Source organism: Rhinopithecus roxellana, chromosome 7 (genome assembly GCF_007565055.1).
Source record: "Rhinopithecus roxellana isolate Shanxi Qingling chromosome 7, ASM756505v1, whole genome shotgun sequence".
In the NCBI taxonomy this organism is placed as follows: domain Eukaryota; kingdom Metazoa; phylum Chordata; class Mammalia; order Primates; family Cercopithecidae; genus Rhinopithecus; species Rhinopithecus roxellana.
The window spans coordinates 49,387,373-49,403,114 of NC_044555.1; the positions used below are offsets into that span (position 1 = coordinate 49,387,373).

Genomic DNA, 15,742 nt, shown 5'->3' on the forward strand with positions numbered 1-15,742 from the left:
AAAAAAAAGTTATAAAAGGAAATCTCCTCGACACAGTAAAGGCCATTTATGAAACTCCACAGGTCATATCACACTCAAAGGGAAAAAATTAAAAGCTTTACCTCTAAGATCAGGAACAAGATAAGGATGCCCACCTCTCATCATTTCTCTTTAACACAGTACTGGAAGTACTACCAAGAGCAATTAGACAAGAAAAACAAATAAAAGGCATCCAAATTAGAAATAAAGAATTAAAATCATCCTAGTTTGCAGAGGACATGATCCTATATATAGAAATCCCTAAGGACTCCACTAAAAAACTGTTAGAACTAATAATAAGTTCAGTAACATTGGAGGCTACGAAATCAACATAAAAAACTCAGTTTCATTTTTTTACATGAAAATAATCAGAAAAAGAAATCAAGAAAACAATGCCATTTACAATAGTATGAAAACAAACAAAATGCTTAGGAATAAATTTAACCAATGAAGTGAAAGATCTGTACACTGAAAAGTGAAAAACACTGACGAAAGAAATCGAACACAAATAGTCTACGTTTTGTGTATTAGCAAAATTAATACTGTTAGAATGTATATACTACCCAAAGTGACATACAGATTCAACACAATCCCCATCAAAATTCCAAAGAAATTCACCTTGAAAAAAAGAAAAAGCAATCCTAAAATGTGTATGGAACCACAAAACACCCCAAATAGTGAATACAATTGTGATAAAGAAAATAAAGGTGGAGGCATTTCCTGGTTTCGATTATATTACAAAGCAAAGTAATTAAAACATTATGGTCGTCAGGTGCGGTGGCTCATGCCTGTAATCCCAGCACTTTGGCAGGCCAAGGCACATAGATCGGCAGAGGTCAGGAGTTCGAGACCGGCCTGGCCAACATGGTGAAACCCTGTCTCTACCAAAAATACAAAAATTAGCACTCCAGCCTGAGTGACATAGCAAGACTCTGTCTCAAAATAATAATAATAATAGGGGCCAGGCGCAGTGGCTCACGCCTATAATCCCACCACTTTGGGAGGCTGAGGTGGGCAGATGACCTGAGGTCCTGAGTTTGAGACCAGCCTGGCCAACATGGCGAAACTCCATCTCTACTAATAACACAAAAATTAGCTGGGCATCGTGGAGTGTGCCTGTAATCCCAGCTACTTGGGAGGCTGAGGCAGGAGAATAGCTTGAGCCTGGGAGGCAGAGGTTGCAGTGAGCCGAGACTATGCCATTGCATTCCATCCTGGGCTACAGAACGAGACTGTGTCTCAATAATAATAATAACAAGAACAAGAACAATAACATTGAATACAAATGGACTAAATTCTCCAATCAAAAAACACAGACTGGCCAAATGGATGTAAAAACAACAGCCATTGGTCAGTTGTCTACCAAGAAATACACTTCTCCTATAAAAACACACATAGACTAAAATAAAGGGGTGAAAAAAAAAATATTCCATGCCAATGGAAACCGAAAAAGAGCCTATAAAAAAGTCATTATACTTAGACAAAATAGATTTCAAGATAAAAACTGTAAGAAGAGACAAAAAAGGTCACTATATACTAATAAAGGGGTAAGTTCAGCAAGAGGATATAATTGTTTTATTTATTTATTTAAAGATGGAGTCTCTCCCTGTTGCCCAGGCTGCAGTGCAGTGGCGGGATCTTGGCTTACTGAAACCTCTGCCTCCCAGATTCAAGCGATTCTCCTGCCTCAGCCTCCAGAGTAGCTGGGATTACAGGGGCCCAACACCAACCCCGGTTAATTTTTGTATTTTTAGTAGAGACAGGGTTTCACCATGTCGGCCAGGCTAGTCTCAAACTTCTGACCCAAAGTGATCTGCCCACCTCAGCCTCCTGAAGTGCTGGGATTACAGGCATGAGACACCATGCCCGGCCAGGATATAATAATTTTAAATATATATGCACCCAACACTGGAGCAACCAGATATACAAAGGAAACATTATTAGAGCGAGAGAGAGAGAGATAGGCCCCCAGTACAGTAATAGCTGGAGACTTCAACACCACATTTTCAGTGTTGGACAGATAATCCAGACAGAAAATCAACAAAGAAATATCAGACTTAATCTGCACTACAGACCAAATACACAAAAGAGATAATTTAAAGAATATTTCATTTAATGGCTACATTATACATACTCTTCTCTCCAGCACATGGATCATTCTCAAGGAGACACCATATGTTAAGCCAAAAATAGTATTTAAAATTCCAACAAATTGAAATCATATCAAGTATCTTCTCTGATCACAATGAATTAAAACTAGAAATCAGTAACAAGAGAAATTTTTGATATTCTAAACACATGAAAAGTAAACAATATACTCTTGAATAACCAGTGGGTTAGTGAAGAAATTGAAAAAGAAATTAAAAATTTCTTGAAACAAATAATAATGGAAACACAATGTACCAAAAATCTATGGGATACAGTGAAATCAGTACTCAGAGGGAAGTTTATAGCTGTAAGCACCAACATCAAAGAAAGTAGAAAAACTTTGAATAAACAACCTAACGATGCATCTTAAGGAAGTAAAAGCAAGAGAAGAAAAGTAGAAAAGATCAATGAAACAAACACTTGGTTTTTTGAAAAGATAAAGTCCACAAACCTTTAGCCAGACTTCTTAAGAAAAAAAAGAGAGAATACCCAAATAAATGAAATCAGAGATGGAAAAGGAGACATTAAAACTGATACCACAGAAATTTAAATGACCATCAGAGGCTACTATGATCAACTATACGCCAATAAATTGGAAAACCTAGAAGAAATGGACAAATTCCTAGACACATGCAATCTACTAAGATTGAACCAGGAAGAAATCCAAAACCTGAACAGACCAATAACAACTAAAGAGATCAAAGTAATAATAAAAAGTCTCCAAGGCAAAGAAAACCTAGAGACCCCAATTTACCTAAATAATTTTCATTTTAGGTTCAAGGGTACATGTACAGGTAAATTTACCCAATTTATGTGCACGTGTACCCCTGAACCTAAAATGAAAATGTAAAATAAAATAAACATATTATGGCATGTAAAGTCCCAACTGCACCCCCCAAAGAAAAACAAAAAAAATGAAAAGCCAGGTACCTAATACCTTCACTGCTGAATTTTACCAAACATTCCAAGAAGTACTAATTCCAATCCTCCTCAAACTATTCTGAAAAATAGAGAAGGAATACTTCCAAATTCTTTCTGAGACCAGTATTACAATGATACCAAAACCAGACAAAGACACATCAAAAAAGGAAAACTACAGGCTAATATTCCTCATGATCATTCATACAAAAATCCTCAATAAAATACTAGCAAAACAAATTGAACAACACATTAAAAAGGTCATTCATCATGACCAAGTGGGATTTATCCTAGGGATGCAACGATGGCTCAGTTTATGGAAATCAGCCGAGTGCGATGGCTCATACCTGTAATCCCAGCACTTCTGGGAGGTCGAGGTGGGAGGATCCCTTGAGCCCAGGAGTTCAAGACGAGCCTGGGCAACATAAAGAGACCTCACCTCAACAAACAAACAAACCACAAAAATACACACATACATACATACACACATATAAATACACACACACACACACGGAAAAACAATGTGATACATCATATCAACAAAACGAAGGATAAAAACCATATAATCATTTTAATTCATGTTGGAAACGCATGTGATAATATTCAACATCCCTTCATAACAAAAAGTCCTAAAAACTTGGGTATCAGAGGAACATACTTCAACATATTAAAGCTATATACGACAGACCCACAGCTACTATCATACTGAATGGGAAAAAACTGAAAGTCTTTGCTCTAAGATCTTGAACACAACAAGGATGCCCACTTTCACTACTGTTATTCAACATCATACAGGAAGTCCTAGTAAGAGTAATCAAAGAACACAAAGAAATAAAGCACATACAAATGGGAAAGGAAGAAGTCAAATTATCCTTGTTTGCAGAGGACATGACCTTATATTTGGGAGGGGGGGAAAAAAAAAACTAAAGACTCCAGTGGGGAGGGGGAGGGCAGGGGAGTGGGGAGAGAAGAGAAGAGAAGAGAGAAAGAAAACTACTGGGTTCAAATTCTAGCTGTAACACTTACTGGTCATGTACCCTTGTGTAATCACAAACTCTAAGTCTCAGCTTCCTGAGATAATGTGTATGAGACAGGCCTTTATAAACCTTAAAGTTTTCCATAAATTTGAAGAATATTTAACCTTCACAAGACATAAGCTAAGCTGACTATATTATACCATCTTAACAGTTATATCACACAATACTACTGATTGTGAAAGCATTCTGTATTTTAAAGTCCAGATTTATTTAAACTAAAATAAAGCATCCTAAATGTCATTCAATTCTGGAAATCCCAGGTCCTCTGCTTTGTTTCTTGTATTTGAAAATAACTTTCTAATCTCCATTTGGAGGACAAACAATTATAATGATTAAGAGTAATGCTTTTGAGTTGGTCAGATATGATTTGAAGGCCAGCTTTATGATATGGTGTGTAAACTCGGGTAAGTTACCTAACCTCTCCGAACCTCAATTTCCTCATCTTGAAAATGAAAACAGGACTATCTGCTTTTCAGTTGCTGCTGGATTGAGGGAGATAATCTGAACAATGTCTTGTTTTTCTTAGTATGCTCTCACAGTATACCTCTCAAAGTCAGCAAATAATAAATGTTTATAAAATTAACTGGTTTCTTGCAACCCGAAATTCACCATAAGAATATATTCAAAGTAATTCCCCCTTTTCTAATTGGAAAATTTGTCTGCTACTTCTCATAAAAGTTGAAGAGTAAAGTATATTAGAAAATATGCTAATTAGATATATGTGGCATAAAATATGTGTTTCAGAATATACCTTTTGTGGTGCTATATGGAGAATTGATCAAGCACCCTATCATTTATAATTTTCGAGACAAAATCATTAAATATAATTTTATTCTCCTTGAAAAATTCTGAAATATAGCCTTAATCAGATGACTAACTTTCATATTAGTAGTAAAATTTCTTTAGTCCATGTTGGCTTGGTAAGCCAGTGATCTAAATATTTTTACCTTTGGCAGCATGGGAGTATCCCTCTTCTTCTTCTTTTCTGAATTAGGGTCATCTAATAAGTCTGGCTCAAAAGTATAAAGTTCAGTAAGCTCATTCATAGTAAAATGACGCTCCACTTGCTGCTGATCAACAACTCGAAAAGATAGTGACTGCTTAGTTACTTGCCGATCATAAATCTTATCTTCCATGGTTCCCTTTGTAAAAAGAAGGAAGAATATATAAAAAAATTAAATTTTGTAAGCATGAAACTTAATCAAGGATAAATACAGTTACTGGTTAATATGAAATGGTAAAACTTCATGGTAATATATTGCCATAAAGAAAAACTCATCAGCAATTTTGCTTAATTCATGAAAGATTTCATCTGTTTAGCATAGTTTACCATAACAAATAAAATTACATTACTGATAATTATTCTACATTATCTGACCAAAACGCATTCATGTGTTGCTTTATTTATTTCTGCACTCCGTAGAAGGAGGACAGCAGGCAGATACCAGAGTAAACAGAAATAAAGGGACAGACACAAAAAACATTTAGGTAAATATTGAAGTTAGAAGGCAAGAGAGCAGTTTGATTCCTTTTCAATGTAATAGAATAAGCTATCAAACACCATAAACTGCCTTTATATCATCTTATTTTCTATGATTTCAAGACAGAAAACAAATATAAAACGTCATATCCATTACACATAAACTACATTAATTAAATGGATACATATTACATTAAATGTATATTAAATATAAAAATTACATTATAAATGAGAATGTATAGAAGTTATAAACAGGAAAGGAAAAAATAAAAGAAAATTGAATAAATAACAGGAAAGAGTTTACATAAAGTTGTCAATCAACTTATATACTAAAGAAGATCAGGCCGGGCGCAGTGGCTCAAGCCTGTAATCCCAGCACTTTGGGAGGCCGAGATGGGCGGATCACGAGGTCAGGAGATCGAGACCATCCTGGCTAACACGGTGAAACCCCGTCTCTACTAAAAATACAAAAACTAGGCGGGCGAGGTGGCAGGCGCCTGTATTCCCAGCTACTCGGGAGGCTGAGGCAGGAGAATGGCGTAAACCCGGGAGGCGGAGCTTGCAGTGAGCTGAGATCTGGCCACTGCACTCCAGTCCGGGCGACAAAGCGAGACTCCGCCTCAAAAAAAAAAAAAAAAAAAAAACGAAGATCAAATAAGCAAGGATCTACCAAAAAAAAAAAACAGTCTCTGGTTGAGAAGCCCAGATTTGGAGGCAGGTTGAGAGGGGTTGCATCTGCTGTGGGTAGCATCCACTAAATCTGTTTACTCATGCAAAACAATCTCAACCTGAGAAAGATGACATTACAGAAATGGATACACTACAAAACAGAAAATCAAGAAAAGCCAAAACTGACTTCTGCTGCTTTATGTACAGAAATGGTATTTCCAACTTTATTTCCCTCTCTGTAATACATATATGTTTCATACCTCTAAAATATTATCCGTTTCACACGAACTTTCAATATGAAAACGAGAATTATAAACCTACCTGAGCTAAGAACCTATATACATAAACAGGCTTAGTCTGTCCAAAGCGATAAACTCTGAATATACTCTGGATGTCATAAGATGGATTCCAAGAAGCATCAAATATAATTACTCGATTAGCAGCTACCAGATTAATTCCTAGAGATCCTGCTTTAGTAGAAATGATAAATAATCGCCCTCTGAAAATGAAAATATAGAATGCTTCAGTAATTAGTACTTTACAAATATTTTAATTACAATATGACTTTTTGATACTTAGGCAGTTTTTTTTTTTAACTATCAAGAGTTCAGAGAATTCATTTCTTACTTACTGAAGAAAATAAGATATTATCTAAGGAGTCAGGATGATAATACATATGCCTAGGAAGAATCCTATTGTTGGAAAATAAAATAGTCTGATTTAGGAATAAAGATGAAATGAAAAATTAAATATTTACAATATAGTCAAGGTTTTATTTACAGATTTCTGAATAAATTTAGAGAATTTATATTTAACTTGAAAGTCTATATTGTATTGGGTACAGCTAGGGCCACTAAGTACATCAAAATGAAGGACAATGCAAAAGTAGGTGAATATGTAGGAGTGACTCAACATTTATAATACAGCATAATGAATATAAGGAGAGACGTTAGACAGATGCAAGGTACTGGGGTAGGTAAAACAGGAGCAAGAAGACAGACACAGGGCTCCAGGAAGGGTGTGTCTAAAGAAAAAAAAAAGAAACTGATAGATTACCTGATTTGTTGGAACACAAGCATTTACAGTTTTTTTCTTTTTTTTTTTTTTGAGACAGAGACTCGCTCTGTCAGCCAGGCTGGAGTGCAATGGCGCAATCTCAACTCACTGCAACCTCCGCCTCCTAGGTTCAAGCGATTCTCCTGCCTCAGTTTCCTGGGCAGCTGGGATTACAGGCGCAACACCATGCCTGGTTAATTTTTGTATTTTCAGTAGAGATAGGGTTTCGCCATGTTGGCCAGGCTGGTCTTGAACTCCTGACCTAAGGTAATCTGCCCACCTCAGCCTCCCAAAGTGCTGGGATTACAGGTGTGTGCTACCATGCCTGGCCAGGATTTATAATATTTCTGTAGTAGAATTTAGAAATGAATTGGTGATAGGTATATAGAATACTAAGCAAATGGTAAAAACAAATCATTACTTCAGCAAAATATAATAAATAAGTACACAAAAAAGGAAAAACACAGTATTCAAGTGGCTTACAAATATTTACATAGCCACAATAAAGAAAACACTGCAAATTAATTTAGGCAAATATGAAACATTATACTGGGTAAACGAATGAGGAAAAGTGTGCATGTGCTTGTGGTAAATCACTACCTTACACTTTAGAAAGGATGTATGTAAGTAAGAATTGCCAAGAGTTGAAGTTGGTTACCTCCAGAAAGCAGAAATCACAGGTAGAAAGAGATTTGGTCACAGGACTGGTTTTTATTTGAAGCCTTGTAAAACTATCTGTTTTTTAAAAATATGTAAATATATTACTTTGATATTAATGAAAATTTAATTTGAAAAGATTGGATAAACACTTTTTGAAAATAGAAACAACTCTAAGGAAAAAAATTACTCAGTTCCACTCCCCAGAAATAACCTCCATTCAAATCATGATATATTTCCTATAGGTTTCTTTTTTTCTGAATATATGCTTTTTAAATTTTGCAGTCGGGATAATATCTGTATATACAATATGTATTAAGAACAGTTCCCCAAATTTCTTGGTAAACATCATGCTTGGTAGCTGCATAGTACTGCACTGGATGACTGTACAATAATTTAATAATTTGCTTATTGCTGGTAACTTATAGAGTGACAATCCCTGGAATATAATAAGCTCTCAATAATCAACACAAAATTTCTTTTCTTTCATGAAAGAAAATGCCATACTAATTACACTTATAGCATTCATTATACACTAGAATGCAAAGAAACTCTAAATTTAAATGATGGGGAAAAGTTTACAATTTAGTTTACCAATCATATTATATACTAAAGAAAAATCCTGGTATAAAATAAATAGAGATACTAAATTCATGTTTTATGTCAATTTGGAACTACCACACATCTATGAATATAGACTATAGAAATTATCACAAAAGTTGACCAATTTTGAAGAAAATGTATTTATCACAGTGTTATTTTATAGTAGCATAAGGTTGAAAATTAAACAATATGTATAACATAGAGAACTAAATTACTCTCTGGCTACGTTGCCATTAAAAATCCAAATACTACGTTATGTGGAAGAAAAGCAGAATATAGAGCCTTACTAAATACAATTGCAAACGCATTACAAACAAAAACATATACACACAATGTTAAGAGTGGTTCTCTGTGGTCAGTGGGATTATGATGACAAGTTTCATCTTTATACCTCTATAACACATATTCATTACAGAGAATGAACTGTAGCTTCTTTAACTAGAGGACACGCTTGAAGGTATATGGGTAAATGCTGGTCCAAAATTATTCCAGTTATTAATATCTATCCCACATAAGCAAAAGATGGCATAGAGCTATACAAAAGAATCAAGCATATAGAATGGTATAAACTACATAGGTTAAAAAACACACAGACATACATACACACACAACACACACGAAACCTTAAATAACTTCAATATGCAAGTCCATATTGAGATAAACTACCCAATACATTTTTTAGATATTCTTAATACTAAGTATTAGTATTAAAGTATATACTCAAAACAAACATAATTAAAATATAAAGGATTATTTGCACAGTGCTCATATAAACCATCCTATACATGTCTTTTGATAAAAGCATTTCTGTCAGGTACATATCTAAGAGTGGAATTGCTGAGTCATAGGGTATTTACATGCACTGCTAAACTGAACAAATAGTTCTGTAAAGTAGTTATTCCAATTCATATTCCCACCAGCATTATATGAGGCTCCCAGTTGTTCAGGTCCTTGACAACTCATAGTACTGTCTTTTTGTTTTTATTATAACCTTCGAAAACAGTTTAAGGTTCACAAAAATTATACCAGTTGAGCTCCCATATATCCTTCACTCGGCTTCCAATGGTAACCTACAACTTATATTACAACAATACATTGTCAAAACCAGGAAATTGATGTTGGTATGAACTCAAGTACAGAGCTCATTTGGGTTTCATCAGTTTTTGTTTGATGTATAGTTCTACAAAATTTTATAATGCATGTAGAATCAAGTAACCATTACCAAAGCAGGATACAGAACTGTTCCATTATCACACACAAAAAAAACCTTTCTTGTGTTTTCCCTTCGTATTCATGCCTTTCCCCTAACCCTAAACCCTGTCAACTACAGATCTGTTCTTTATCATTATACTTCTGTCAAATTGCAAGGTTATATGACAAGTATGTTTAGTTGTTTAGTTTTGTTTTTTTGAACTGTCAAATTGTTTTCCAGAATGATTGTTTTCATTTTATATTCCCACTAGTAATGTAGGATAGATCTAGTTTCTCTATATCCTCACTAGCATTTAACGTTGTCACTATTTTTTATTTTAGCCATGCTGATAGGTGTGAAGTGACAGCTCATGTGGTTTTAAATTACATTTTCTTTCGTTTCTAGAGACAGGATCTCACTCTGTCTCCCCCGTTGGAGTGCAGTGGCACAATCACAGCTCACTGCAACCTCGAATTCCTGGGCTCAAGTGATCCTCCTGCCTCAGCCTCCTAAGTAGCTATGACTATAAACATGTGCCACCATGCCCAGCTAATTGTATTTAATTTTTTGTAGAGATAGATTCTCACCATGTTGCCCAGGCTGGTCTTGAATCCGAGGCCTCAAGTGATACTCCCACCTCAGCCTCCCAAAGCCCTGGGATTGCAGGCCTGAGCCGCCAGCCTCACCTAAATTACATTTCCCTAATGGCTAGTGATGCTATCTTTTCATATGCTTATTTGCATAGCCTTCCTCAGAGAACTGTCAGTTCAAGTCCTTTGCCCATTTACTAACTGAGTTGTTTTCTTTCTGAGAGTTCTTTATACATTCTGAATGATTCCTTTGTTAAATATACAAATTGCAATTATTTCTCCAAGTCTGTAAGTTGTCTTTTCCTTTCCCTAAGAGTCTTTCACAGACAAAGGTTTTTAATTTTGATTAAGTCCAATTATTGATTTTTTATTTAATGGATTATATGCCTTTGGCATCATGACTAAGAACTCTGCCTAACCCTAGATGCAGAAGATTTTCTTCTGTTTTCTTATACAAGTATAATAGTTTTACATTTAGATTTATGATGCATTTTGATTTGATTTTTTAAAATATGGGTAAGGCTTAAGTAAAGGTGTTTTTGGCCTATGAAAGTCTAATTGTTTCAATACTAGTTTTTGAAAAGGCTATGCTCTCTCCATTTAATTGCTTTTGCATCTTTTGTCAAAACCATTTTTAACTTGAATTTCTCTGATGATTAATAAGGATCACCATGCTTTCATACATTTACTGGCCATTTGGATATCGTGTTTTGTAAAGTCCTGTTCAAGTTTTTGCCCATTTTTCTATTGGGTTGTCTAGTTTATCCTATTGATTTTTAAGAGTTCTTTATATATCCCAGATGAGACCTTTTTAGATGTATATATTGGGAATAGCTTCTCCAACTTCGTGACTTGCCTTTACACTCTTAATGTGAAATGACACTTGTATTAGTCAGGGTTTTCCAGAGAAACAGAACCAACAGGAGTTAAGAACTTCTGTGTACATGGGTGTGTGTGTGTGTGTGTGTGTGTGTGTGTGTGTGTGTGTGTGTGTATGTGCGCGCGTGCGCGCAGACATATTACGAGATTTGCCTCACTGTGATTATGGAAGCTGCGAAGTGCTACAATGTGCTGTTCACAAGCTGCAAAACCAGGGAGCTAATCGTATAAATCCTGATCCCAGTTCAAAGGACTGAAAATCAGGCAGCCCTAGGCTGTGGGTGGGGGCAGTTGGTATAAGTCCTAGTCTGTCTGAGTCTGAAGGCTGAAGAACCACGATTACCAGTCTCCAAGGGCTTGATAAGATGGATGTCCCAGCTCAAAGAGAGAGACAGAGCAAATGTGCCCTTCTTCTGCATTTCTGATCAATTCAGGACCTCAATGGATAGGATGATGCCCACTCACACTGATGAGGGCAATCTTCTTTACTCAGTCTACTAATTCAAATGCCCTTTCAGGAGCACCCTCATAGACATATCCAGAAGTGTTTTATCAGCTGCATGGGCACCTCTTAGCCCAGTCAAACTGACACATAAAATTAACTATCACACCTTTGGTGAACAGAAGTCCTTAATTTTAATGAAGCCCAAATTACCAATCTTGTATATATACAAGGAACAGAAGGCAGCTCTGAAAAGTGAGGAGGATGAGGCAGATGGGTAGGGCCCTCAGGATATAAAGGATAATGTGGTACTGAGTTTCATGGGCTACCTTTTTATTTTTAAAATCTTGTTTTTTTTGAGACAGGGTCTTGAATTGTCACCCACACTGGAGTGCAACTGCATGATCACAGCTCAATGCAGCCTTGACCTGCTGGGCTCAAACACTCCTCTCACCTCAGCCTCCCGAGTAGCTGGGACTACAGAAATGCACTAATGCACCCAGCTAATTTTTAAATTTTTTGTGGAGACAGGGTCTCACTATGTTGCCCAGGCTGGTTTTCAATTCCTGGGCTCAAGTGATTCTCCTGCCTCGACTTCCCAAAATGCTGGGATTACAGGTGTGAGCCACCGAGCCCAATGTTATAGACTTTCTTTCTGCCTCATGTATCCTAGATTGGTTGCTGAAGAACTCCAGAAGGTGCTGTCAAAAAAATCTCCAAGAAAAGCCGACCCTCCAGCCACAGGACCAGGAAAGGGGCAGCATAGCAAGACAGAAAATGTTAGGATAACCACTCAATTCCAACCAGACAGTACAGCAAAAAATGTAGCTGAACCTCATCCTTCTACTGTAACCAAGTTATAACAAGGCACTGCCAGGGTGGGGTCAGAGAAGTCTGATTTAACAAGGTCCTCCCTATGATCCAACAGCATCAATGAAGGCCATGTAGGGAAACAATACATCCACCCACACCCAGCAGTTACAAGAAAACCCCTTCCCTTCCTACTGGAATTATACCACCATCCAGTAACTAATGAGTCACCCCCTGTGGGTGGAGGCCATCCGAAAAGAGGTAAACAGGTAATCTTGAGCCTCTGTCCCCCAACCCAGCCAAGGTAATACCAGTAGAGGCCTAGTGAGGAGACTGAACTCCCACTATCAACTGGCAACAATGTGGTAGGGCACCTCATGCCCTGCCAAAACATTTGTCAGAAGATGCCTACTATAACAAAAGATTTAAACAAAATCCAGCATCTCATGATATAGTAACCAATATGCCCAGTTTAAATAGAAGAACTTTTTCATAATAAGAACCAGAAAAATCTCAAGTTCAATGAGAAAAGACAATCAAGACACCAACACTGAGATGACATAAATGTTAGAATTGTCTGACAAGGATTTTTAAAGTAGTCATTATAAAAATGCCTCGAGGCCGGGCGCGGTGGCTCAAGCCTGTAATCCCAGCACTTTGGGAGGCCGAGACGGGCGAATCACGAGGTCAGGAGATCGAGACCATCCTGGCTAACACGGTGAAACCCCGTCTCTACTAAAAATACAAAAAAACTAGCTGGGCGAGGTGGCGGGCGCCTGTAGTCCCAGCTACTCAGGAGGCTGAGGCAGGAGAATGGCGTCAACCTGGGAGGCGGAGCTTGCAGTGAGCTGAGATCCGGCCACTGCACTCCAGCCTGGGCGACAGAGCGAGACTCCGCCTCAAAAAAAAAAAAAAAAAAAAAAAAAAAAAAAGCCTCGTAAGCAATTATTAACATACCTGAGACAAATGAAACAAATATTCTCAGCAAAGAAACAGAAGACATAAAAAAAGAACCAAATGAAAATTTTAGGCTGGGCACGGCAGCTCAGGCCTGTAATCCCAGCACAGTGGGAGGCAAAGGCAGGCAGATTCCTTGAAATCAGGAGTTCCAAACCAGTCTGGCCAACATGGTGAAACCCCGTCTGTACTAAAAACACAAAAGTTAGCTGGGTGTGGTGGTGCATGCCTGTAATCCCAGCTACTTGGGTGGCTGAGGCATGAGAATTGCTTGAACCTGGAAGGTGGAGTCTGCAGTGAGCTGAGATCTTGCCACTGAACTCCAGCTTGGGCAAGAGTGAGACCCTGTCTCAAAAAAAAAAAAAAAAAATTAGAACTGAAAAATAAAACAGAAATTAAAACTCAGAGTGAGTTGAGTAGAATGCAGAGAGCAGAAGATTTGGTGACTTTGAAGACTACACAACAGAAATGGCCTAATCTGAACAACAGAGAAAAATGGAGTGGAAAAGAAACTCATGTATCCATGGGACTATAACAAAAGATTTAACATTTTTGTCATTAGAGTCCCAAAGGAAGAGGAGAAAGGAGGAGGGGCTGAAATTCAAAGCAATAATGACTGAAAATTACCAATATGCATTAAGAAACATAAATCTGCAGGTTTAAGTAGTTGAATGAACCACAAACAGGATAAACCCAAACAAATCCGTGACAAGATACATCAGTCATCTTCCGAAAACGTAGAAAAATAATCTTGAAAGAAGAGAAAAACAACACCTTATCTAAGGGGAAAAAACAATTCAAACAGCAAGTTTCTCATAAGAAACCAGGGAGGCAAGAAGGTAGTGACACATATTTTTCAAGTACTGAAAGGAAAGAATTGCCAACCCAGAAATCTACATCCAGCTGAAATACCATTCAAGAATGAAGGGGAAATCATTTGTTGCCAGCAGACTTGCTGTTAAAGAATGGCTAGGCCAGGCGTGGTGGCTCAGGCCTGTAATCTCAGCACTTTGGGAGGCCAAAGCAGGCGGATCACTTGAGCTCAGGGGTTCAAGACCAGCCTGGGAAACATGGTACAACCCCATCTCTACAAAAAAAACAGAAATTAGCCAGGTGTGGTGGTGCGCACCTGTAGTCCCAGCTACTTGGGACGCTGAGGTGGGAGGATGGCGTGAGCCTGGGAGGTCAAGCTGCAGTGAGCCAAGACTGTACCACTGTATGCCAGCCTGAGTGACAGAGCAAGACCCTGCTTAAAAAAAAAAAAAAAAAGGAATGGCTAAAATAAGTTCTGTAAATATAAAGGAAATGATAAAAGAAGGATTACTGAAATGTTAGGGAGAAGTAACAACGAAAACAGCAAATAATAAATATGAGTCAATACAACACTTTCCTCCGGTTGTGTTTTCTAAATTATATTCTATGGTTGAAGAAAGATGATTACACTGACTGATATGGTTAAACACTTGAGACAGTCATATTATAAAAAGGGAATCAAAAGGATATAAAGAGTTAAGGTTTCTGCATGTCAATTAAACTGGCAAAATGACACCAGTAGACTGTAGTAAGTGTGTGTATATGTATGATGTAACACCTACAGCAACGACTATCAAAGCTATACAAAGAGAAACACTAAAAAAACTATAGATTAATCAAAATAGAATTTCAAAAATATAAAACTAACCCACAGGAAGGGAGGAAAAAGAAATCATAAACAAAAGAAAATAGAATGAAAGAGAACAAATTGAACAAAAAAAAAAAAAAAAAAAAAAGGTAGACTGAAGCCCTACACTAAATATAAACGGTCCACATACATCTTTTAAAAGAAAGATTGAGTGGATAAAAAATAAAACAAAAAACATGACCCAACCACATGCTGTCTACAAGAAACTCACTTCAAACACAACAACATAGGTGAGTTGAAGTAAAAGGATGAAAAACTATATACCATGCAAACACCAATCAAAATAAAACAAGAGTGGTTATATTAGTATCAGATAAAATAGATTTCAGAGCAAAGAAGATTATGAGGGATAGAGAGGGGCACAGCAACACTAAACGTGCATAATAAACAACAGAGCTGAAAATATCAGAAGTAAAACCTGACAGAACTGACAGAGAAACAGAAAAATCCACAATTATAGTTGGAGATTTCAACCTTCCTCTCAAAAACTGATAACCACATAGACAAAAAAAATCAGCAAAAGTAAAGAAGAATACAATAACCTTATCAAAGAACAAAATCTAATCAATATTTATAGAACACTCACCCAACAACAGCAGAGTACA

The 15,742-nt window shown here is 36.9% G+C and overlaps 1 protein-coding gene across 10 annotated transcripts in view; it reads right to left on the bottom strand.

Annotated features, from left to right (window-relative positions):
- ATRX (ATRX chromatin remodeler) overlaps positions 1-15,742 on the bottom strand; it is a 309,323-nt gene that overhangs the window by 58,177 nt on the left and 235,404 nt on the right. For all 10 annotated transcript variants that reach the window (XM_030933744.1, XM_030933747.1, XM_030933752.1 and 7 more), the window contains 2 exons: positions 6,592-6,769; positions 5,069-5,263 (listed from right to left, as the gene is read on the bottom strand). In XM_030933744.1, the coding sequence (XP_030789604.1) occupies positions 5,069-5,263; positions 6,592-6,769 (373 nt within the window). The remainder of the gene's footprint in view (positions 1-5,068; positions 5,264-6,591; positions 6,770-15,742) is intronic.